At 43.5% G+C, this 24,677-nt stretch overlaps 1 protein-coding gene across 9 annotated transcripts in view; it reads right to left on the reverse strand.

The window, feature by feature from the left end:
* Positions 1-24,677, reverse strand: part of VGLL4 (vestigial like family member 4) — a 166,085-nt gene that overhangs the window by 37,792 nt on the left and 103,616 nt on the right. For 7 of the 9 annotated variants that reach the window (XM_032262232.1, XM_032262236.1, XM_032262231.1 and 4 more), the window contains one exon: positions 6,227-6,416. In XM_032262232.1, coding sequence (XP_032118123.1) covers positions 6,227-6,416 — 190 coding nt within the window. Of the gene's footprint in view, positions 1-6,226; positions 6,417-17,823; positions 21,867-24,677 lie in introns of those variants that run through there. The other 2 variants (XM_032262233.1, XM_032262237.1) reach the window with 2 other exon arrangements.

Here is a 24,677-nt window from a genome sequence, read left to right on the forward strand (position 1 = left end):
TAAAAAAAAAAAAAAAAAAAAAAAAAAAAGGATGAAAAAAGTCTAAAACTGAATGCAAACAGAAATGAATGAACCTAATAATATATTTCAAGTAACATGACAACATTGACGGAGAAAAAGGAAAGTCACTCTTAAAATTCATTTTTGATTATTATGCCCTTGGCATGGGAGAAGGAAAAACCATAAACAAATCCTGAACCCTTTTTAGTTTATTTTTCAAAGTGGTATTGACATCGTGATTCTGAAACTACCTGGCATGCACTGCAGGAGTGGACCATGAGTACATGCGTGGATGTCGTTCTTACTGGTGAACAAGGGAGATACAGTATGGAATGGGGAGGGTGAGGAGGAGCTCGGGGGAGCTGGGTTAGCCCTGTAGCATCACCAGGAACTCATTATTTCCTAGTTCTTTCCATGGAAAGGATTTAGAAACAGTGCTGTTCAATAGAACTCCTTGTGATGATGGAAATGTTCTGTATCTGTCCCGTCCAATATGGTAGCGACCGGCCACATGTGGCTACTGAGCTTAAAATGTGACTTGTGCCGGGCGCGGTGGCTCAAGCCTGTAATCCCAGCACTTTGGGAGGCCGAGGCGGGTGGATCACGAGGTCAAGAGATCAAGACCATCCTGGTCAACAAGGTGAAACCCCGTCTCTACTAAAAGTACCAAAAATTAGCTGGGCATGGTGGCGCGTGCCTGTAATCCCAGCTACTCAGGAGGCTGAGGCAGGAGAATTGCCTGAGCCCAGGAGGCGGAGGTTGCGGTGAGCCGAGATCGCGCCATTGCACTCCAACCTGGGTAACAAGAGCGAAACTCCGTCTCAAAAAAAAAAAAAAAAATGTGACTTGTGCAGCTGAGGAACTAGATTTTAAATTTTGTCTCATTTTAAATTTAAATCAACACCTGTGGCTGGTGTCTGCCATACTATTAGACAAATCAAGTCTAGAAGCAGCGTCATCACAGTAACAATAAGTAACCATGAAACGCTACATAATCCATGGTAATGATAACACCAAGCACCTGGATGTGGGCTTCTAAATCCTATTCCCCACTAAAAGGAACTGGAGTCCGCTGGAAAAATGACTCATTCCATGGCTGGAGCAGGGAGGCTACAAGATGAGCCTAGAACAACTTGCAGTCCAGAAAATAAGAAAGTGCTCAACAACCACAACAAAATAATGGAGGGTATGACAAGGACATAGGACCAGTGGAAGGGGTTCTTGCTTGTCAACTCTGGGACGGCTATAACTCACTGAATAAGACAGGAACCCTGGAGTCCATGTGGATAGTAAGTAGATAAATAGGCAGGCAGGTGAAAGGGGGAAGAGTTCTTTCTTACCAGATTGCACTTGAATATCAAGGGCCATTAAAAAAAAACAGCTTACTGATTTTTCCACAAGACAAATTTCACTCTACCTCTTCCCATCCTTTAATCCACTCTTTCCAGACACTATAGATAGATACTTTCCAACTTCCAAATAGGCATTCATGTTCTTAAGACTTTTCTTAAGAAATAAACAGAAATAATGTATTTCTCAGGGTCTCTGTATTAGAATCAACCCAACAGTCCCCTAGATAGGTTAATGGATAAACACAGAAACTGCCCTTTCCGGTCTTAAAGCATAAAACTTACATTTGTTTTATCTGAGTTCCTTAGGAAAAGCCCTTCAAGGCCTCTCAAAAAAATGGTGTCAAGGAACTGAAACTCACCAGGTCACTACATTGGGAAAATGAGATAAGGGACCCTCCTTCATCATGATTACCTCCTTGCCCCTCCCAAGTTCCTGTTTGTTACAATTGTTTCATTTCTTCCCTGCCATATAGACCCCTCGTTTAAGTCCATCAGGGAAATGGATTTGCCCCATCTCCTAGGCTGGAGTACCCAATGAAAGCCTTCTTCCTTGGCAGTACTTGTCCTCAGTCACTGGCTTTCTGTGCAGAGGGCAGCAGGACCTAGACCAAACCCCCTGGTGTTTTGGTAACAATTATCATAAAAAAAAATGATGAGTTCAAATATTCCAGGCCCTAAGAGGCTGGAATTCTGATGGTGGAAGTGTGTGTATAAAAAATAAAAGAAAAAAAAAAGACTGGAATAAAAGCCCAGCCTAATTTTCAAAATTCTGAAGAAATCACTAAGGAAGCCTCTCTTTTTCCCCTTCCCCAAAATCAAACCAGATAGAATTCGTCTTATTCTTTGTCTCATCTTTTTTTTTTTTTTTTAGACAGTCTTGCTCTGTCTTCCAGGCTAGAGTGCAATGGCGCAATCTCAGCTCACTGCCACCTCTGCTGCCCAGGTTCAAGCGATGTTCCTGTCTCAGCTTTCTACGTAGCTGCAACTACAGGTACACACCCCCACACCCTACTAATTTTTTTTTTGTATTTTTAGTAGAGACAGGGTTTTACCATATTGGTCAGGCTGGTCTCGAACTCCTGACCTCAAAGTGATCCACCCGCCTCGGCCTCCCAAAGTGCGAAGATTACAGGAATGAACCAATGAGCCCAGCCTCTGTTGCTTCTTACTATGGCTCAGAGTCACCTGATGTCTCCATCTTTCTTCTAGAAAATGTCTCCGTATGATGGTTATAATAAAATGTAGCCAACCCATGCATCTTTGAGGACTTGTTAGCTGGCTACCAAAACTAGTTTTCTTTCTCCCTCCCTCCCTTCCTTTTTTAGAACCAGGGTCTCCCTTTTGTACCCTGGCTGGAGTGCACTGGTGTGATCACAGTTCACTGTAGCCTTAAACTCCAGGGCTTAAGCTATTCTCCCACCTCAGCCTCCCAAATAGCTGGGAGCACAGGAGCACTCCTCCAGGTCAAGCTAATTTTTAAATTTTTTTGTAGAGATGTGGGTCTTGCTGCCCAGGCTGGACTTGAACTCCTGGACTCAAGCAATCTGCCTGCCTCAGCCTCCTAAAATGCTGGGATTACAGGCATGAGCTAACACACCCAGCCAAAACTCTTTTCCAATAACATTCTGTTCCCCAGAATTCTTGTGATTGCTTTAATGATCAAATAAATCACATTTTCATTACATGTCATTACACAAACTCTAAGAAGATAAAGCACAAAAACCATTTTGTGATCTCCTTAAAGAGGCAAATACACTAGACTATTCCTTTTCAAATAATTATGAATCTGAAATGTATTACAGATAACTTCTCAGACATTAAATATAAAGGGGGGACATAACTATAGCCCAACAGGAAACATTTCATCGAACGGCAGCACTAAATACCCTACAACAAGAAGAAGTAAGACAGGCAGCATCTTTCCAATCTGTCATTAGGCTCCTAGAAAATACAGTAGAAACAATGGTAATGTTGCTAAAATTAGTAACTATGACATAGTAACTCAGAAGGACCTAACCACACACTGATGGCCTTTCCTCCTTATACTGTGCACTTAAAAGCGGTTAAGAAAATACATTTTATAATAGATATATATATATACTTTTTACCATAATTTTTAAAATGAGGGGGAACCATCTGGCTGGTGTAAGGGAGTCTGAGAGATGGGGTTACTGCTGTTTCTATTTTCCTAAAACTTTGCATAATAATGTCAACTGGGAGTTTCACATAAAATTCAGCAAATCTGGCCAGGTGCCGTGGCTCGTGCCTGTAATCCTAGCACTTTGGGAGGCCAAGGCAGGCAGATCACAAGGTCAGGAGTTCAAGACCAGCCTGGCCAACATGGCAAAACCCCGTCTCTACTAAAATTACAAAAATTTGCTGGCGTGGTGGCGTATGCCTGTAGTCTCAGCTACTCAGGAGGCTGAGGCAGGAGAATCGCTTGAACCCAGGAGGTGGAGGGTGCAATGAGCCAAGACTATGACACTGCATTCCAGCCTGGGAGGCAGAGTGATGCTCTGTCTCCAAAAAAAAAAAAAATTAGTGATTCTATTCTTTACATTTAAAATTATTTATAGTGTCATCACAGACCCATACATCAAGGTCATATTTATTGCCCCCAAGAGAGTTACAAAATTATTTTCTTTTCCTTTTTTATTTTTAGACGGAGTCTCACTTGGCTCACTGCAACCTACACCTCCAGGTTCAAGCGATTCTCATGCCTCAGCCTCCCAAGTGGCTGGGATTACAGGCACCAACCACGACACCCAGCTAGTTTTTTGTACTTTTTAGTAGAGACAGGGTTTCACCATATTGCCTAGGCTGATCTCGAACTCCTGGCCTCAGGTGACCCAACCACCTCGGCCTCCCAAAGTGCTACGATTATAGATGTGAGCCACTGTGCCTAGCCATAAAATTATTTTCTAAACGCTTTAACATTCTAATAATAATAACTAAAGCTGAGTGCTTACAATCTGCCAGGCACCGTACTTAAGTCCTTACAATAATCCTATGAGGAAGGAATTAATATTATCTTCGATGAAATGCAAAGAAAGCAGATTTGAACCCAGGCTTTTTATTAAAAAGCAGATTTTAACTATCAAACATTAAATCCACCATACATACATACATACGTACACACACACACACACACACACACACTCTTATTCTTTATCATTATAACCAGTGTCTGAACAATGGAGTAACAGCTCTCATCAACTGAGTGCTACACCGTGCCAAACTCTTTATCTATTTTAACTCTAATCCTCATAACAGCTCTATACATTAACTATTATCATTGTCAAGGATACTGGGCCCAGTTAAATTAAGTGACTTGTCCAAAGCCTCACAGCTGTTGTGTGGCAGAATCAGGATTTAAATTAACGCATGTTTGTCTGCAGGCTGCCTTCCCCTTTCTTACTAACGAAAAGAAAAGAAAAAAGAACAAATGCTCATATTGGGGTTTGGAAAAGGGGGATGGGAAAGAACAAGAAATCTGTGGTAATAAAAGAATGAACTGCAACAGTTGAGCACCCAGGAGTTCAGCGAGCCCTAACTGCGGAGTGCATTGTTTGCAGGACCTTCCTGCTGGATTCCTGATGGTAGCAAATTCCAGGGCTCCAGACTGCAGGCTCAGCCTCTGACTAACACTGCAGTGATTTATTTGAGGATAAATACCTCTGTCAGTGTCTTATGACTGAACACAACAGTCCAAGCTGACTGGAACGAGCGGAATGCGAGGACGCTGGAGCTGAGGCAGCAGAGGCGGGAGCTGGGCCACCTCTCTGCGGAAGCTCTGCCTCCAAGGAGGAGCCTTCCCTGCTCTACCTTCCTGCGGGGCAGCAGCAGCACCCTCAGGAATTGGAGCATGTTGAAAATGAGGAAACACTGACTCACGCTGGAGTGAGTGCTTGGGGCGGGGAAGGAGGAGGACCTCTGTACCTGCATATGCAAAACTCCCTCCGATACTCAGTGCAGCCTCGCCCGGACTGGCAAGACAACTCTGAGAACACCAACTGCCTTCACCACTGTCCCCACAGTCCCCCTGGGCAGGTGATGGGGTGTCTCCAAGTCCTGAAAACTGGGGAGAAGCCTATCCCTTTGCACGCAGGGTGTGTGCCAAGAGCAGAGTACAAACGGAAGAAGCCAGTGCATGGAAGCGGGAGGCTTTTCCAGTGGAAATGTGGTGATGATGCACAGTGTATTACAGAGAACTGCAGTTTCATCCCCTGTTGTCTCACAAATAAGGAAACTGAGGCCAAAGAGTTGAAGCAATTTGTGTCAAGAAGGTAGAGTGTCAGCGGCAGATCAAGGACTGGCTGGATGTGATGAGTGGCAACCTGTATGAGCATAGGAAGCTGGCTTCCCTTTATGGGAAGGTCCCAAGTTTGTACCAGGGACACACAACGTGGGACGAACACTTCTTCGTGTACAATCCTAGACTCCTGAGTAAAACCTTAACAGGCATCTGCTCAGGTGCTGACCTTCCCTTCTATTTGTCTGGTGCATACTGACATTCACTAACACTGATTCTCCTAAAAACAATCAGTTATGTAGAGGTGAAAAGCCAAGCTTAGCAGATAACTACTTGCAGAAGCTCTAAGGGGAGGACATAAACTTCTACGGAATTTAACATGAGAAAGGTCCTACTACAGGTACGCTGGAGGGAAGTGGGACTTCATGTCTCTACAAGTTATCCAAATGAGTATACTACCTTCTTTTTGTCAGACCAGCAAGCGTTATTTTTCTTTATAAATAAAGTATCCTTTACAAATAAAGTATCCAAATGGTAACTTCAGAATCAGCACAAAGTTGCAAAACAAATAGGGCCCCAGCACCAAGCACCCTTAAGCCAAAATAAGAACAGAAGAACTCACAGATGGGGGCTGAAGATGCGACTCATCTTGGAGACGTGGTCATTGTCACAGTCTAGGTCCTCGTCACCTGGCTCCATGCTGAACTTCCTCTTGCTGGGGCTGATGGGGGGAGGACCGGTGCGGTGACTGCTGAGGGCAGAGGCCACTGGCAGGGTCTGCATTCTGGGTTCTCCTCGGAGAGCAGCTTCACCTACGCAGAGAGAGATGATGTAGTCACCAAGCAGGAGAAAGGCCCCCATCTCAGTCCCCCAGGCTCCCCGCCCGCCCAGCCAGCCCCTTGCAAAACTACTCCCAGTGGAAAGTTTTTGGCAGTGGGATGGGGCTGCCTGCCATCCCCAGAACACGGTTTGAGTGTGGTGAGCTGCCAAGCATGAGACATTTTACATCAACTTGGTTTTCTAGCACAATCACTCTTTAGGGTAGAGTTTGAAATAAAAAGTTGCAATCAAATAGCAGTGGGGAGGCAAAAAGCATTTGCTGTAAACAATCTCAAAAGTTAATTTAAAACAACAAAGGTCTTTTCAGGTGTGGGTATTCCACTCCATATGGACAGGAGAATAACCTCACCGCAATCATGAAAACACCATACCCAACTCACTTTCCCTGCTTGTTCTGTTTTATTATTATTATTATATTCTTGGTATATTATTTCTTTTAAAAGTGAGGAAAGTTTATGGGCTGTTTACACATTTGCTCCCTAAAGTTAAAAGAAACATATAGTTTAATGGGAAATAAATGTTTAATTCTTATAGTCCACTAAAAATTGCACATTAAAAATATTACCAGCACAAAGCTTCAGCATATAACTTATCACAAGCATAATACGTAGGTAGGTGCAGTTCTGAAACATTTTTCAAAGTTAGGCAATCAAATTAGGGTCCAAATTTCCATTTGATTTGGTATCCTGGCGTTTTTCCTAACTGTTTTAAAAGGTTTTGTACTAGGTAATCACTTTGTGCCTTGCTGTGAATTAAAATAAGCATAGCCTTTCATAGTCATAAAGGTTGTGTACCTTCTAAACTTTATAAAGACTAGTGATTGGGCCGGGTACAGTGGCTCATGCCTGTGATCCCAGCACTTTGGGAGGCTGAGGCGGGTGGATCACAAGGTCAAGAGATCGAGACCATCCTGACCAACATGGTAAAACTGCATCCCTACTAAAAATACAAAAATTAGCCGGGCACAGTGGCACCCCCCTGTAATCCCAACTACTTGGGAGACTGTGGCAGAGAATTGCTTGAACCCGGGAGGCAGAGGTTGCAGTGAGCCGAGATCGCACCACTGCAATCCCGCCTGGGCAACAGAGAGAAGCTCTGCCTCAAAAAAAAAAAAGGCCAGGCACGGTGGCTCACGCCTGTAATCCCAGCACTTTGGGAGGCCGAGGCGGGTGGATCACGAGGTCGAGATCGAGACCATCCTGGTCAACATGGTGAAACCTCGTCTCTACTAAAAATACAAAAAATTAGCTGGGCATGGTGGCGCGTGCCTGTAATCCCAGCTACTCAGGAGGCTGAGGCGAGAGAATTGCCTGAACCCAGGAGGCGGAGGTTGCGGTGAGCCGAGATCGCGCCATTGCACTCCAGCCCGGGTAACAGGAGTAAAACTCCATCTCAAAAAAAAAAAAAAAAAAAAAAAGACTAATGATTAAGAGAAAATTTCAAACTTTCTAAGTCACATGGGGAGAGCACCTAAATTTTTCACCAATAATAACCCTTTTGCTGTGCTGGACATTTGGGTCTCTCGGATCTGGCCCATTTTGTTTCCATGTGGTCACAATTTGAGAGTAACGTGAGGATAAAGTCAACGTCATCTGAGGCCTTGTGGTACCTAAGAAAAGGAATCTTTGTTTGTCACCACTCATTTTCATATCATCACAGATGTGTGGACAGTGTTCACAGTCATTTACTTCATACACATATGACAAATATGATTTTGTTGGAGAAAGGAGTGAGGAAAAAACCCTCTGAATATTTACCAGGAAAAATAAAAACTTTGCCAATTTAGTCAGCAAGATATAAACCAGCAAATATACTGTGACCCATAATACACCTCCAGCCAGGATTTCTTTTAAGGATTCTGGCCCCAAAGCAAACTGGAACTTTCCATTTTAAATGAGATACCTAAAACACAGGCCCCCCGCTGGCCTGCCACACTCAGAAATTCAGTTTGATCTTGGTTGGCCTGTACTCCCTATCAGGTAATTTTTCATTAAAAAAAAAAACAAAAAAAAAAAAAGCAGTGCTAATCTGTATACCTTCATAAATTAGAAAAATATCCTTTCTAATTATCTCCCGTCTTTGTGATACTTCCTCCTCCACATAGAGAGAAGAGGATGTTTCCAAGGGAAAGCTTCAGAAGCCCAAGCCCAGCTAACTTTCTGGGAAGCCCTGATGATATCCCCAGGAATGCAAAAACTGCCAATCAAACCTCATCAAAGTGGCATGGGCTGACCCTCCTCTCCACCCAGGGTTTCTCAACACCCCTGGCAGGGATGCGAGGGGATGAGGAGTTGTACCCCTGAGCTGTGGTCATCATTTCATCAGATGTCGGCTGTGTGGCAACAGGAGTTGCTATGGAAATAGCACTGCAGCAACAGACTGAAATCACTCCAAAAAAGGAGCCGTCACTCATTCCAACAGCATACACTGTGACGCGGAAAGCAAAACCCTTGGGTTAAGAACAACATTCCCATTCCCCTACCCAGTTTCCATCCTAGTAAAAATTCTCGTGCTTGTTTGTATTTTAAGTTCATCCAACGGATGCAATGCTTATCTTTAAGACTGAATCACTGATGTCTAATATAGAAAAAAAATTCCATAAGAATCCTCAGAAAACACTAGAGATTTCTAACCAGTGGGTGGGGGTGGGACTGGGTCTGGGGCTGCAGGCCCCATGAAGGCACTCCAGGTGTCCTTTACCAGGGACTGTGACAGAAGCCTCCACCAGGTCCCCTGGATATGGAGGTAAATGCATGCCACAGCACATCAGCATCTTAGGATGCTGACATTGGAAGGAGCCTGGGAAGCACCATTTGCCTCATTTGATGGATGACAAAGCTGTGCCCCAAAACACAGTGTGACCTACCCAAGATCCTCCAGTTAACAGGTTAGCTGGAGGCAAGAGCCCAAGTCCTCTGCAATCCGACAACACTTCCTCGTAAGAATGTGCAGCCTCACACAAGGCTTAGAGCAAAGGAAAAGAATCCGCACAGAAGCTCAGAGACAGTTGTGTGGCATTATGCATCTTTGGAGCCCCTCTCTAGATGGCCCTAACCCAACACTTGTATTTTAGACAGGAGTGGTGACAGTTGTATGTGTGGTGGGGTTAAAATAATTTTAGTAAAATTGAAGAAAACATTTGGTCTGGGAGACAAGACACTTACATTGCAAATCTTGCTTCTTCCTTTATTTAGGACGGGGTGAATGTGGGCACATGCTTCCCGTCTCTGGGCCTCTATACGACGAGAGGCTAGACTAGCTAATGTGTCATGCTCCTTCCAGCTCTTAGAATTACTGATGCAATTCTATGATCAACAAGTGACCAACCAGCTAGCCAACATTTACTAAGAAATTGTTACTTGCGTAACGATGAACTAAGACAGCAAAACTCAAGGTATGTACGTCAGACGTTATTCATCGAAAAAAACAAGGGTGACCCTGGGGACAAATAAATTTGAAAGCCACAAGACTGAACAATTTTCACAGGAGTTTAACTACAGGCCATTCTGTCTTTTTTTTTTTGGAGATGGAGTTTCATTCTTGTTGCCCAGGCTGGAGTGCAATGGTGTGATCTCCACTCACGGCAACCTCCGCCACCTGGGTTCAAGAAACTCTCCTACCTCAGCCTCCTGAGCAGCTGGGATTACAGGCATGCACCACCATGCGTGGCTAATTTTGTATTTTTAGTAGAGACGGGGTTTCTCCATGTTAGCCAGGCTGGTCTTGAACTCACGACCTCAGGTGATCCACCTGCCTCAACCACCCAAAGTGCTGGGATTACAGCCATGAGCCACTGTGCCCAGCCAGGCCTTTCTATCTTCTAATGCACAAGTCATTCTCTGAGATGGAAACCCAGCATGGCTGCTTTTAATTGTCACCCCACCCCCCGCCCCATCATCCTACACAGTTCTGTGAATTCCATCTTCCAAAGCGCCATTCTCCGAGCATGTCGGCCCATCCTCACCCCCGATATCCAGTGGCTGCAGACTTCTGCATTCAAAACCCCAACTGCCTTTCTTGTTTTTATTCCTAGTATTCCTCTTTTTGAGCCCTGAAAATTTCAGCCCAAAAAGTTAAATGAGACTTATCACCATTCCACAGAGAACTTGTTCTTCCCCCAATCTTCTCATATTTTAAGTTCATGCATCCTGCAAAAGACACTTAAAATGCCTCCCCCATCAGGCTGTCTTCCTTGATTCCTCCATCTGAAAGTCATCTCCTCTTCCTCTGAACCTCTATAGAAACTTACCACTCTGGTGCTTCCCTTCCTACCTTATTTTGTGTTCCTGGAAGCAGGCGGCATTTAATTCATTTAAGAAACCTGAGAGTGCAAAGCACAATGCCTTCCACCCTGTAGATGGTCAGTGAATACTGACTGACTGAATGAATGAGGCAAGGTTGCAGGGCAGCAGTTTACAGAGCTTTAGGATATGTTAAAGATCATAGATGCTATAGAATAATGAGTTTTAAAAGATCTATCTAGGAATATAGTTATATGAAGAACTCTTACAACAATTAAAAAGATAAAAAATAGAAAAGAATCTAAATAGGCATTTTCCAAGAGAAGATATGCAAATAGCCAATAAGCACATGGAAAGATGTTGTATTAGTCTGTTCTCACGCTGCTGATAAAGACACACCCCAGAAAAAGAGGTTTAATGGACTCACAGTTCCACGTGGCTGGGGAGGCCTCACAATCATGGTGGCAGACAGGAGAGAATGAGAATGAGCGAAAGGGGTTTTCCCTTATAAAACCATCAGATCTTGTGAGACTACCACAGGAACAGTATGAGGGAAACTGCACCCATGATTCAATTACCTCCTACCAGGTCCCCTCCTACAACACGTGGGAATTATGAGAGCTACAATTCAAGATGACATTGGGTGGGGACACAGCCACACCATATCAGATGTCCAACATCATCAGCCATCAAGGAAATGCAAATCAATACCACAAGAGATACAACTAACACCCATTAGGATGACTATGATCAAAAGACAGAAAACAAAAGCATTAGCAAGGATGTAGGGTAGCTGGAACACATGTACGCTGCTAGTGGAATGAATGGTAAAGTGGCATGGCCACTGTGGAAAACAGTCTGGCAGCTTCTCAACTGATGAAACGTAGAGTTACCACATAACCTAGCAATTCTAGTGCTGGGTACATAACCAAGAGAAACGAAAACGTGTCCACACACAAGTTTGTACATGAATGTTCACGGCAGCATTATTAAGATAGCCAAATAGTGGGAAGAGCCAGAATGTCCCTCAACTACTAGATGTAAAAAGTGAAATACCCATGATGAAATATTATGCAGCTATAAAAAGGAGTAAGATACTGATTCATGCCACAGCACAGATAAACCTAGAAAACAGTGTGCTGAGTGAAGGAAAGCAGACACAAAAGATTGTCTGATTCCATTTCTATGAAATGTCAGAAGAGGGAGGCTCACGGGCAGAAAAAGCAGGTAAGTGGATGCTGGGGGCTATGAGAAGAGGGAATGGGAGGCGACAGTTCATGGGTGCCAGGTTTCTTTGGGGAATGACAAAGCTTCTAAATTTTATTGTGATAAAAGTTGCCTAACTCTAAATATACAAAAAACTACTGAAGCGTATACTTTAAATGGGTGAATTGTATAGTATATGAATTATGTCACAGTAGAGATGTTACCTCTTCCTCCTCCAAAATAAGAATATATTTATAAACAGTATAAGGCTCCAATATCATTAGATTCTTTTTTCTCTCAGGCTTTTCATACTAACCTATTAAACAATTAAGAACAGGCATGCGTGAGTTTCCCCAGAAATAAAGACAAACCTTTTGTTAGTATAGTTACATCTCCCTATAATACTAAAGTCAGATAATTCTTTAAACATTATTTATTAAGTTAAAAAAATCTCGACTCAGTGAACCACTTGAGGTGACTTGGGCTCTTGGATTCATCAGCTCCTATAAAGCTGCAGCTCAGCTTTTAATCAGTGTGTCGAGGGCCTATGACAGGCTGAAGGCTGTGCAAAGTACTGTCACAAAAATAAATGAAACGTGTACAGACCCTGACCACAGGGGTGAGAGACAAAAGTACATCCACCAAAAGGAACTTGTCTTGGGAGCATAAGAGGCTTTCTTCTCTTGTCCTAACGTGTATTCTGAATTTCACAATGGTATGGCAACTGAAAAAGGAAAAAAGATTATCTTTCTTTTTCAAGAATAAACAGAAGGAAGGTTTGAACTGAGTAACCCAGTATTTTAAGGTTTTCAAGTTGGCTTAACTACAGCTGTGAATTTTCTTTCAAATTCTGGGTGAAGTTTTTTTTTCCTTTTCTGTTTTATGTATTTGGCCTTTTAAATGAAGATAATTTTATCTAGGCATATGTTAGAAAATTGCCTAGAAAAAATGAAGAAAAATGCCTAATATATACAAAATTAACTTCTGCAGTTTTTTTTTTTTTGTCATGGTGGCAGTTCTAATATGTGGATCAAAAATATTCCTTCAAATTTCCCTGAAAAAGATAAGCAAAGATTTTGGCCTAAGATTTCATGAGAATCAGCCTGTTTATTTCAATGGCAAAAACGTTTAACAGAGAGAAAGGAAAAAAGAGAATCACCTCGCTTTGTGCTGTGCTACATGATGATTTTGATAAAATATCACAAGAAAATTCTGCTTGAAAAGGCAAAGTTGAAAGAGGGGACGACGACAGGGAGGAACCATGGAGAATGTAACCCATGGTGTAACCTTGTTATTACCGTATCTCAAAGATTCTATTTCCTATATTTTAATATTGCTAAGACTGAAATTTATCTTACAAATAATTGGCATATATTAACAGCCAAGATTGCTTATTTTTAGTGGGGCATAAAATAATGATTCACACAGAATCTAACTGCAAAGGCTTCAAAATAGCAATGGTCTCTTCAATCTCCACTTCCATTTCTTTTTCTTTCTTTCTTTTTTTTTTTTTTTTTTTTTTGGAAACAGTCTAGCTCTGTTGCCCAGACTGGAGTGCAGTGGCGAGATCTTGGCACACTACAACCTCCGCCTCCCAAGTTCAAGTGATTCTCCTGCTTCAGCCTCCTGAGTGTAGCTGGGATACAGGCACACGCTACCATGCCCGGCTAATTTTTTATTTTATTTTTTAGTAGAGATGGGGTTTCACCATGTTGGCCAGGGTAGTCTAGAATTCCTGACCTCAAGTGATTTACCCACCTTTGCCTCCCAAAGTGCTGGGATTACAGGTGTGAGCCACTTTGCCTGGCATAAACTCCGTTTCTTTACTCATAGAATTAAGTGGTTTGATTAGATCATCTTGACAGCCTACTTCTGGCTCTAATGAACTGCATCTTACATAACAGATTTATCTTCTAAAGTTAAGCTTCCTTTACTGCTGATTAATAAACACTTTCCAAACTTTTACAGAACACACTATATACATAGCGGTAGAAAAAGCAGATTCAACAAAGTAATCAACTAACAAAATTTTCTTTTGAGATTAGCTAATTATTGGCATCTCATGATTAAGGGAGAGTTCATTAAAACTCAAGGACTCTTCTAGTTCTCAAAGTTCCAGCTCCATTCATTTATTCGAATACTACAAGAAAGTTGTAGCTGGCTGAAACCTGAGACAAATAAAATCTGGTCCACTCAATGCAGATCTGATTTTCATACAACAGAACAATCAAGGCCATGACCTTCAACACAGAGATTGGGTGAGTGATTGGGTTTCAGGGGGATTAAGGCATTCTCCCAGGGATAAGGCTGCGCTAGCATGGGAACCCAGGTGTCAGCCACACGGTCCCTCACCAACTGTGCCGGCTGATCACCCGGCCAGGGTGTGGGATGCATAGGAGGTGACGGCATGGCTCAGAGCAATTATGCAAAATAATAGTATTTATGGGCATTTTCTGGAGATTAAACCAACAGCACAGGGTGAAATGACAATGTCTTTATGGAGAAAGAGAGGGTAAACTATTTTCAAATGTATCTTGCTGTAACTTTTTTTTTTTTTTTTTTTTGAGACAGTGTCTTACTGTCACCCAGGCTGGAGTGCAGCGGCACAATCTCAGCTCACTGTAACCTCCGCGCACCGCCCCTGGTTCAAGTGATTCTCCTGCCTCCGTCTCTCGAGTAGCTGGGATTACAAGCACCTGCCACTGTGACGGCTAATTTTTGTATTTTTAGTAGAGATGGGGTTTCATCATGTTGGCCAGGCTGGTCTTGAAGTCGAACTCCTGACCTCATGATCCATCCAACTCAGCCTCCCAAAGTGCTGGGATTACAGGCATGAGCCACCAAGCCCAGCTTTCCTATAACTTTTAAGGACAGATTTCTGAAAAAGATCTCTATACCTTGACCAACAGAGAGTTTAAGTCCACAATTTAAATCTCTGCTGTGTCTAAGGCTTTCTGTTCAGCCCCCTTCCCAGCCCCCTTATCACGTTTGAACCTAAATCAAAGAAGCAAAACCACAGCTCAGACGGCCAAGCCAGCCGTGGTGTGCTGATGTGTCTCCTTCAGGCTGACCACAGCCCATGGCAACCAACTGACATTTTGTCCTGGAGAGAGAGCACCCTGGTAAGAGGACCCTGCTCCCACATTCCATGCCCCTCTCCATCTCACCGTCTCGTCACTATGTAGGGCAGAAGCGCTGGCAGCCAGGGCTTACTCATTTTCTCTCAAATAATAAATACTTCTTTGTCTCACAATCAAGCCGCTGGGGAGAAGAGACTGTGAAGTCAATCTCCTTCAAATCGTTTAACTTGTGGCTAGCCCCCTTCTGGTTCACTTTTTTCTTTTTTTAATAGGAGGCCTGCTGCAACTCAAGCCAGCAGATAAGAGCCTTGACGTGCGGTCTGCCCAAGGGCAATGATCGCCTGCAATTCCCCCAGCCCTTGGGTGGCAACACAAAGCACCTCTCACGCTATAATGCTCCAGGCAGCCCCAGGCTCAGTTCCAACTGTGCAGAGCCCGACCTGGCCTCCCACCTAGTGGGCTGGGAGGGGCTGTGCAGGGTCCACACCCCAGACTGGGCTTGGTGTGAGCAGTTCTACTCTTTTTTTTAAGAGCAAAGATGAGATTGTGTTGAGAGAGTACAGCCTCTATCTTGTACTGCTAATAATATAGTTAAGGATAATAAAAGCACAATAAAACTGGTAGAAGTTAAATATGCCTTCTTCACTAGAATTTCAAGGAATCTAAATCATACACACTATACTTTGTAGAAGGCTTACTGGATCTTACATTAGTGTATTTTATTTTAGAAGCATATTAAAAAATGATCTGTGGCCGGGCGTGGTGGCTCACATCTGTAATCCCAGCACTTTGGGAAGCTGAGGCAGGTGGATCACAAGGTCAAGAGATCAAGACCATCCTGGCCAACATGGTGAAACCCCATCTCTACTAAAAATACAAAACTGAGCTGGGCATAGTGGCTCACGCCTATAGCCCCAGCTACTTGAGAGGCTGAGGCAGAATTGCTTGAATCCGGGAGGCGGAGGTTGCAGTGATCCGAGATCGTGCCACTGCACTCCAGCCTGGCAACAGAGCGAGACTCTTTCTCAAAAAAAAAAAAAAAAAAAAATCTGTTATTCTAATTTTTCCTTAATACAGCCTTGTGAGGGAGGAGGGGAAGAAGAGCTCCCACCTTGCAGCTGAATAAACTAGTGTTTCAAGAATCAAGGGTTTCTCAAGGTTGCAAAGCTGATTAACAGAAGTACTGGAAGTAGAAATCTGGGCTTTAGGCTCCCCAACTTTCATGAGCTTTCTAGGGGTGCAGGATGCTTTTCACTGGTAGAGGGAAATAAGTGGGAGGAAGACAGCTGAGGAGGGAGGAAGGCAGAGAAGAGAGGGGGAGGCCACAGGAGGAAGGGGAGCCCTATTGGCTGAACGATGCCCACCCCCGGAATTAACATGTTAAAGTCCTAAACCTCGGTACCTTAAAGAACATGACTGTATTTGAAGACAGAGACTTTAAAGAGGTAATTTAGGTAAAATGAGGTCATTAATCCCATCTGAGTGTTGTCCCTCTAACAAGAGATTAGCACAAAGACACACTACAGAGGGGCCACCATGCAAGGACATGGGGGAAGAGAAGGCGGCCATCTGCAAGCCAACAAGAGCCTGCCCCAGAATAAGCCCGCTGACTCTTTGGTCTCCGACTTCCAGCCTCCAGGACCAATGAGTCAATACATTTCTGTTGTTTATACCACCTAGTCTGTGAAATTTTATTCTGGCAGCTCCAGGAAACTAATCCAGAGAGGAAGGAAGAGAGGACAGGACTGAAACCTGGTTCTGACACCAAGGGTGAACAGCTGCCACCAGCCCGTCTACCTGTCTCACCTAACATAGTGGGACTGATTGAAATGAAAGCAACTGAACGTGCAGATGCTGCTTCCAGACTAGAACCCCGAGCACAGGAGGAAACACATGGGCTGACAATGGAAGAGAATGTGTTTCCTGGCTGGGCACTGGGGAAGTATACAGGTACATGCTGCACTGCACCCACACACACAAGAGACCAGGGCTCAGCCTGGAAAGTGTGGGTGATGGGATGTCCCCAGAGCCAACTGCAATCTGGCCCTCTGATCGTCTGCCATGCAGTAGCCAGAGGATCCTTGACCTCCCAGGAACTCTTCGGCTTGCCTGTTAAGTGAGAAGGACTAGGTTTGTGTTCACAAACCAGGCAGGGACCTCCTCTGGAAAGGGAGACAGTGGGTCCAGGGTGGGACCTGCTCCCAGACAGTACTGATGATGCTGGTGCAGGAGGGATGGTGTCTGCTAGCCCCTCTGCTTTTAAATATTAATAGCTGTAACTCTACAGGGGCTGAAAGGAAAAGAGAAAAGAATCCCAAAGAAATTATGTCTCTAATTCTCAGCAGCCATTGTTAATACACACTGAAGTGTTTTTTAATAAACTGAAGTTACTCTGAACATCAAAAAGCACTAAAAATTCTTTAAATTAAAAATTGCTATCACATCCGCACATTGTTATTCATTTAATCAGCAAGTTCTATACTGCTTAAAATAATTTTGTTGTCTTCAGGGCTAAGAAGAGTCCCTCCTGTCTCATTTACCCTACTGGATTTCGTTTACAACTGAACTGTATCATGACAGATTATGTAATACTGCAGCCCGGGTGGAATTAACACTGAGTAAGAGGAGGTCAAACTAATGTCTTACATACGTATCATTTCAGCTTGAAGAAAACTCAGGTGTGTAACGTAACACAAACAGTCTGAAGATTAGCACATCTAGATTTGAGGTTGGGTTTTAGCTTTGTCCATTATAAGTAAGATTCAAAAAGATCAAACACAAAACAAACAAAAAAGATCAAATACTCATTCACTTCTCTGGTTTCCTGATGCAGATTTAGTAATGACACCTACCTTCTATTCTTGGTCCTCCATTCCCTGGACTGTGGCTCTCAGGCAGCCTCAGAGGCTTTTGAGTAAACTAGGGAAGTGCAGTCCCACTTAGGGCATGAGCTCTGCTGTTGCTGGGCTCATGCAGGCTAAGGACTGGCATATGCCTGAATATTACAATAGTTGCCCAAAGGGTCACATGTGCTGACATGGCCCTGACACATCACTGGTGAACCCCAAGGAGACAAAGCCAGCCCAGAACATTTAACACCAAGTGCAGAGGCCTCCTTAATGGAAAAGGCTCTTAAATCCTGGCAGAAATTCTGCACTGTATTTACTTTCAAATCTACTTTTGTAACATTTTACTGTTAATGAGAAGGAGGAGAGTTTGAAGGTAAATTGTTAGCAGATGGTATTGGAATCAGGTACTTTGCTAGGGGCTCAATTTCCTCCCTGGTAGAGCTTATAAATGTTTAGAAGGAGTAGCTGGATGAGGGTAAGCAAAAAAAAGAGGCTTGTTCCAACCTCTTCAGCAGTTGAGCCAAGCCTCCAGAGGGACTCTGGTTGCCACGAAACAGAGAGATTAAGCTGGAAACGGTATGACCTCTTCAAAATATAAGTGTTTTGGTAAAAATACTCAAAAAATTTCTGTCTGCAAGCCCGGTGACATGTGACAGGTTAAGCACTGAAGGTCATATGCTAGTATCCGCATTTTCAAAACATTGTTTAATTGGAGGGAATTGTGGAGGGTACAACTTTGCCACAGGCCCCGAAATGGTTGAGTCTTGGAATCAGTCACTGACCATTGGAGGAAGAAAAGAGACACAATCTTGGAAGTGCAAAGAGAGAACGGAAAACTTAACTCTCCCTCTGCTGATCTCCCATAACACTCCAAGCCTCTCAAATGGCACTGCCCACAGGCTGCCTAATGAAGAATTCACCACCTGCTGCTCTTCTCTGTAATACCTCGCACGTGGTCCTGGGTACTGTTCTGGAAGACATGGAGCAGCTCTTTCATTTCTGTATCCCTGACCACTCTGGCCCAGAGAGAGAAACAGCAGAAAGTGGACTTTGGAGTCAGAAAAATGTATGATCTTAGCAGTCTCTTCCTCTCTCTTGAGCCTCTATTCAACTTCAGTGAGGGATTTCTATGAGAATCAATGAATTTATAGAAAGGTCCCAGCCCAGAACAGGCAATTTATTTATTGTACTGTTTGTTGGATTCCATCTGTTGGTGCAATTCCCATTCGAAGGATAAGATGGCTGAATAAAGGAAACGTCTAACTGTTGTCCTTGCTACTCATGAGAGGCCCTCTCCACAAATACTGTCAGCACCAACCACTGGAAGGGGTCAGCAGACACAGTGCCCAAGAGCATGGGTCAGTGGGCAGCTCCAGTCTGCTCCACCAGGAGCCGGCTACGTGATCTTGGGGCAGCTGCCTTTCCATGACTGTTTCCACATGTGTGAAAATGGCAACGTGAACCCACACACAGGCTCAGATGATGTCAATGATTAAACAAGATACTCGGCACGGTGCTGCCTCCTCCCCACACACACTCTCGACTTACAGGCTTCCTTCCATGCACCTTTTTCTCTCCCTTGAGTGTGTTCAGAAGCCCTCTCTACCAATGCATACTCATCTGCACTTTCAAAACCCAACTTAGTGCCCTTGTCGGCCTCTACCTGGGCTCAGCTGCCTGGAAGCATCCTATGTGACATATGCTGCTGGCTCCAACTCAAAAACCACTCGTTTCTCAGCAATACCATCGTGTGTGCTACCACCAAATAGGTGACCTTGCTCTCCGCAGTAGGTTCCAGCACGGACCCCAGGGAATAAGATGGTGGTCTGGAAACCAGTTCAAATTTCTCACTGGCATACAGAGTGCTGAAGGAAGGTTATGTATAGGCCCCCCGATTCTAAATGTGAAATCTCATTATCAGCTCCAAGCCCCCCACAGAGCTGCAGTGGACAGGAAGCTGGAATGGGACACACTCCCCAAGTCAGATGTCTCAGTCAGCCATTCGTGTATCACAGGGAGATTCATTAACTCACTATATTCCTTATTATTGCTAAATATGCCGGTTTCAGAAGTCACAGAATGAATTTTCCAAGAATTAAAGTAAGACGCAAAGCTCAAAGATGTCCCAGTCCTGACACAGTAGAAGCGGCATTAGGGACTTGGGCACAGGCACGCCATTCGAGAGCCTGACAACCCTGCAGAGGGGTAAAGCGAGTAACTCAGAGTCAGCGTCAGGAAACCTTACTGCTGAAAGAGCTAGGTGCCCAAGGAAATCATTTTATTTTTTCCAACTTCTAATTTCAAAACATTTTAAAGCTACCCAAAAAGTTGAATGAGAACAAAAACATCCCATTCTCTTTACCCTGACTCACCTATCATAAGCATTCTTGTCAGTTTGTTTTAGCTACAGGCATACACATTTTCTTGCTATAATTTTTGAAAGTATTAATAAGTGGAAGAAATCTTACTTTACCTATAAATACTTAAGAACAGGGACACTCTCCTTCAGGACCACAATACCATTTTCACACCCAACAAAGGTGAAGTTGACATACTGTCTTATCTAATGTCCAGTCCACATTCCAAACTCCCCAACTGATCTGTTTCTTTTCTGGTGGCAGGCAGGGTTGGGGGAGGACTTGATTAATTAAGGGTCTTATGCTGCTCAGTGAAGTTGTCATGTCTCTTTAATCTCCTTTCATCTAAAGGAATTCTTTTCTCTTTCATGGCATTGATGTTTTTAAATAATACAGACCAATGAGCTGTCCCTACAAATTTTGGAGGCCTGATCATTTCCTTATGATTAGATCTGAGTTAAATCTTTTTGGCAAGAACACTACCCAGGTGACAGTGTGCACTGCACCGTACCGCACCGCACCAGAAGGACCTGGCGCCAGTCCGACCCATCACTGGGGAAGCCGAGACTGTGGTGCACACAGACTACCCCATTATAAACAAGTAACTCCCCCCCCTTTATAGTAATAGTTTGGGGGTGTGAATCCTGTCACTGTCACTCAATCCCATACTCATTTTTTTGTTTGTTTGGGTTTTGTTTTTCTATTATTTTTATTTCCCATACTCATTTATTAAGCACCTTTTATTTGCAATTTGAGAGTGCAGAGCTAAGCTGGATTAAACACAGGGTACCCAAATACAGTTCAGCACAAGTCCAACCGGGGACACATTTTCATACAAAAGACACTGAAGAAAGACAGTACAATCAGGAGTAGCTTAAACTCTGCCTGGAATAAAGCAGGTGCTTAGCAAATGTTTGTTGAATAAGGGACCTGCATAGTTCTGGCAAATAAAAGCTATTAGCTCAAACTGCATCCTTTCAATTCTTCCTTCTCACATCACCTCACCCCTGGGGCAGAAAGAAAGTCTTCCAATGTGGCCACCGCCCCTCCCACCATGAGAGATCAGGGTCCCTGATGGACTGGATTGCTAGAGTAAAGGATAAACTGTCTCAACCTGGCCAGCCCATCTCACCCTGTCTCTCCAGGCCTACCCACTCTTTTTCTCTTCCCTCCTCCTCCCTCCAGACTCCACTGCTCCTATGGTCTGCCCATGAAGGGAATGCCTCCTACCTTCTCTCCCACCTACCGGGAACAGTCCCTCACTTTCAGTTCTGGTCTAGAGTGCAAGCCTCACCTTCTTCAAGCTCCTCGGCAAGTTAAGTGTTCTTTGCTCTTCAATGTTTAAAACCATTTACAAGCATCCTGTGTTATGGCTCTTAACCCTATCACCTAACTGTGGTACTATTTACAAACATTTTCTCAAGGCTGGAAGACTTCAGACCACTTCCCAGACCCAGCTCATTCCCTAGGGCCTCTTTTCCTTCCCTAGAGCAGGCTCTAGGGATAAGCCCTGTCCTTGTCCTTTGCTATGTCCTTTCGTAAAAGCTGACACCCAAGCTCTGTTATTGAGACAGCCTTCATCCCAGAATAAGTGGGACTTGTGTCCCTGCCACATCACCCTAGAAACTGACACATGGACACAGAACCCTTATTTAAAAAGCTAATAGTTGGCCGGGCAAGGTGGCTCACACCTATAATCCCAGCACTTTGGGAAGCCGAGGCAGGTGGATCAGGAGGTCATGAGCTCGAGACCAGCCTGGCCAATATGGTGAAACCCTGTCTCTACTAAAAATATAAAAATTAGCCAGGCGTGGTGGCACGTGCCTGTAGTCCCAGTTACTTGGGAGGGTGAGGCAGAAGGATAGCTTGAACCCGGGAGGCGGAAGTTGCAGTGAGCCAAGATCACGCCACTGCACTCCAGCCTGGTTGACAGAGTGAGACTCCGTCTCAAAAAAACAAACAAACACAACAATAACAACAAAAAAAAAACGGCAACTGTTGAATCCAGTCCCATCTAAAAAAATGTATATAATTTAGGACTGACAGAAAGAAAATCAAAGGATGTGATTCATTCAAAGGCATTTCTGTGCCTGGGATGTTTGTAGGACTACTCCAGGAACTAAGGAAAGCACACAGATGTTTGAGATCTGGTCTTTGTCCCAAGGAATTTTAGTTTTAGTGGGAGTGATAAGTTATGGAGATAAAGAACTGTAAGGACTGAACATTATAAATGCCAAAATGAATTAAATGCTCCTGGCCATGTGCGGTGGCTCACACCTACAATCCCATCACTTTGGGAGGCCAAAGCAGGTGGATCACAAGGTCAAGAGATCAAGACCAGCCTGGCCAACATGGTGAAACCCCTTCTCTACTAAAAATACAAAAATTAGCTGGGTGTGGTGCCACACACCTGTAGTCCCAGCTACTCGGGAGGCTGAGGCAGGAGAATCACTTGAACCCAGGAAGCAGAGGTTGTAGTGAGCTGAGATCATGCCTCTGCACTCCAGCCTGGCGACAGAGTGAGACTACGGCTCATAAATAAATAAATAAGATGCTCTTGAAATGGGTGAACTGCATGGTATATTATTTGTATCTCAATAAAGATGTTACCAACCAAATATTGAGGACCCCCAAAGAGCTTTTGCTTATGTAGGGTAATCTCCCAACATTTATCATAGTAGGAATTAAAATGGGGAAAGTTTTAAAATATTAATTTGAAATAAAAAAGAGATGCACTCCTTATTTTAAAAAGGAGAGAGATGCCACACACATTTTATCTGAGGAAGACAGTAATTCTAACTCGAATAGGAGTGGACTTTGAAAAACAGACAGGATTTGGGACACTTGGACTTCATGGGTATGGGCATTCCAGGCAGGAACAATGTGTGAGGCAAGGCAGAGAGCAGGAATGATGCCATCTGTGTTCGAGAGCAATGGGACTACAACAAAGGGTTTGTTTCTTTAGAGTTAAGGCTGGATAGACAGAGGTGAGTCAGACAATAAAGAGCTCTGAACGCAGGAAAATGGCTGAGACCTGGCGAGGCAGGACACTGACAGGGAGCCACTGTACACATTAACACAGCTACGGGGAGGCTTCTAAGAGGGGTGCTCTAACGCACCATGCAGATGGGTGCACATACCTGAGCCAGGGACAGGGCAGGGACGCAAGCGTTAGGTGAGGAAGCTTCAACAAGGTTCCTATCAATGAGAATGGAGAAGAGGCAGGTCCAAGAGACATTTTAAGAAAAGATCAGAAAGCTGGTATTTCAGCTAGTATTACACATTCACCTGATCCCTCCGAAACAGGCCACCCTCACCTTCTTCCTAATAACTCTCTCAATGCTGATCCTTCCTGCGTATAAACTGAGAAACTATGAGATGAACGAGCCAGGAAGCTACACTTTTCCCCTAGCTTATCAGTATGTAACAGGGAAAAGAAAAAGTGAGTTAGCGGCATAACTCCGTATTTTAAGTTTCACAGGTTGATCTAACAGAGTCTAATTAACCTCCCACATTTACATTTTAATCCCTGTCAGGTGACATTTTTAATATCCTAATAAGATTCCATTTGTATTATTGGAGAAAATTTTCAGTATATTCATTCTCTTTAAACAATTTAGATGTCTGCTGTTTAATGGCAGGGGTTGTGCTTATCCATGATTAATCAACACTCATTCAACAGACATTTCCTAAGGTCTTAGTTGTGAAGAACAAATATCAAACACCTCAAATAATAATGCATACTTACAGAAAGAAAAATCTGAATACTGATTTTTAAAAACTAACTCCAATAAAATCTACCTATATTATACAAACCACAGCGCTTCCAGTTGAAATAAAAGAAAAAAATAAAAATAAATTTTAAAAAGTCTACTTATATTAAAATAAACCAATTCTAAAAAATCATCATCCTTCATTAAATTGGTATCAGGCTAATATACAGATATGGTGGGTTTTTCACAGTATACAGTATATTCTGGAGTACTTTTACAGATAAATTTTACTCAATAATTATAGTTTATGTAAGCAATAATTAAAAGATGTTTGTATTATCCAATAAAAAAACTAAGAGGCTATTAGAACTGAAGTCTCAAAGTATGTGACTATCTTGAGAGAGTATTAAAATATTTATTGGAGAGTTACTGGAGAGTCAAACAGCTAATTTCATACATGGGTAAGAGTAATTAAATATCAAAATATATTTTTTATTTATTTTTTTTTTTTTGAGACAGAGTTTCGCTCTTGTTACCCAGGCTGGAGTGCAATGGCACAACCTCAGCTCACTGCAACCTCCGCCTCCTGGGTTCAGGCAATTCTCCTGCCTCAGCCTCCTGAGTAGCTGGGATTACAGGCACGTGCCACCATACCCAGCTAATTTTTTGTATTTTTAGTAGAGACGGGGTTTCACCATGTTGACCATGATGGTCTCGATCTCTTGACCTTGTGATCCACCCGCCTCGGCCTCCCAAAGTGCTAGGATTACAGGCGTGAGCCACCGCA

Source organism: Sapajus apella, unplaced genomic scaffold, assembly GCF_009761245.1.
Source record: "Sapajus apella isolate SASKATOON/1434 unplaced genomic scaffold, GSC_monkey_1.0 scaffold128, whole genome shotgun sequence".
NCBI classification, from domain to species: Eukaryota; Metazoa; Chordata; class Mammalia; order Primates; family Cebidae; genus Sapajus; species Sapajus apella.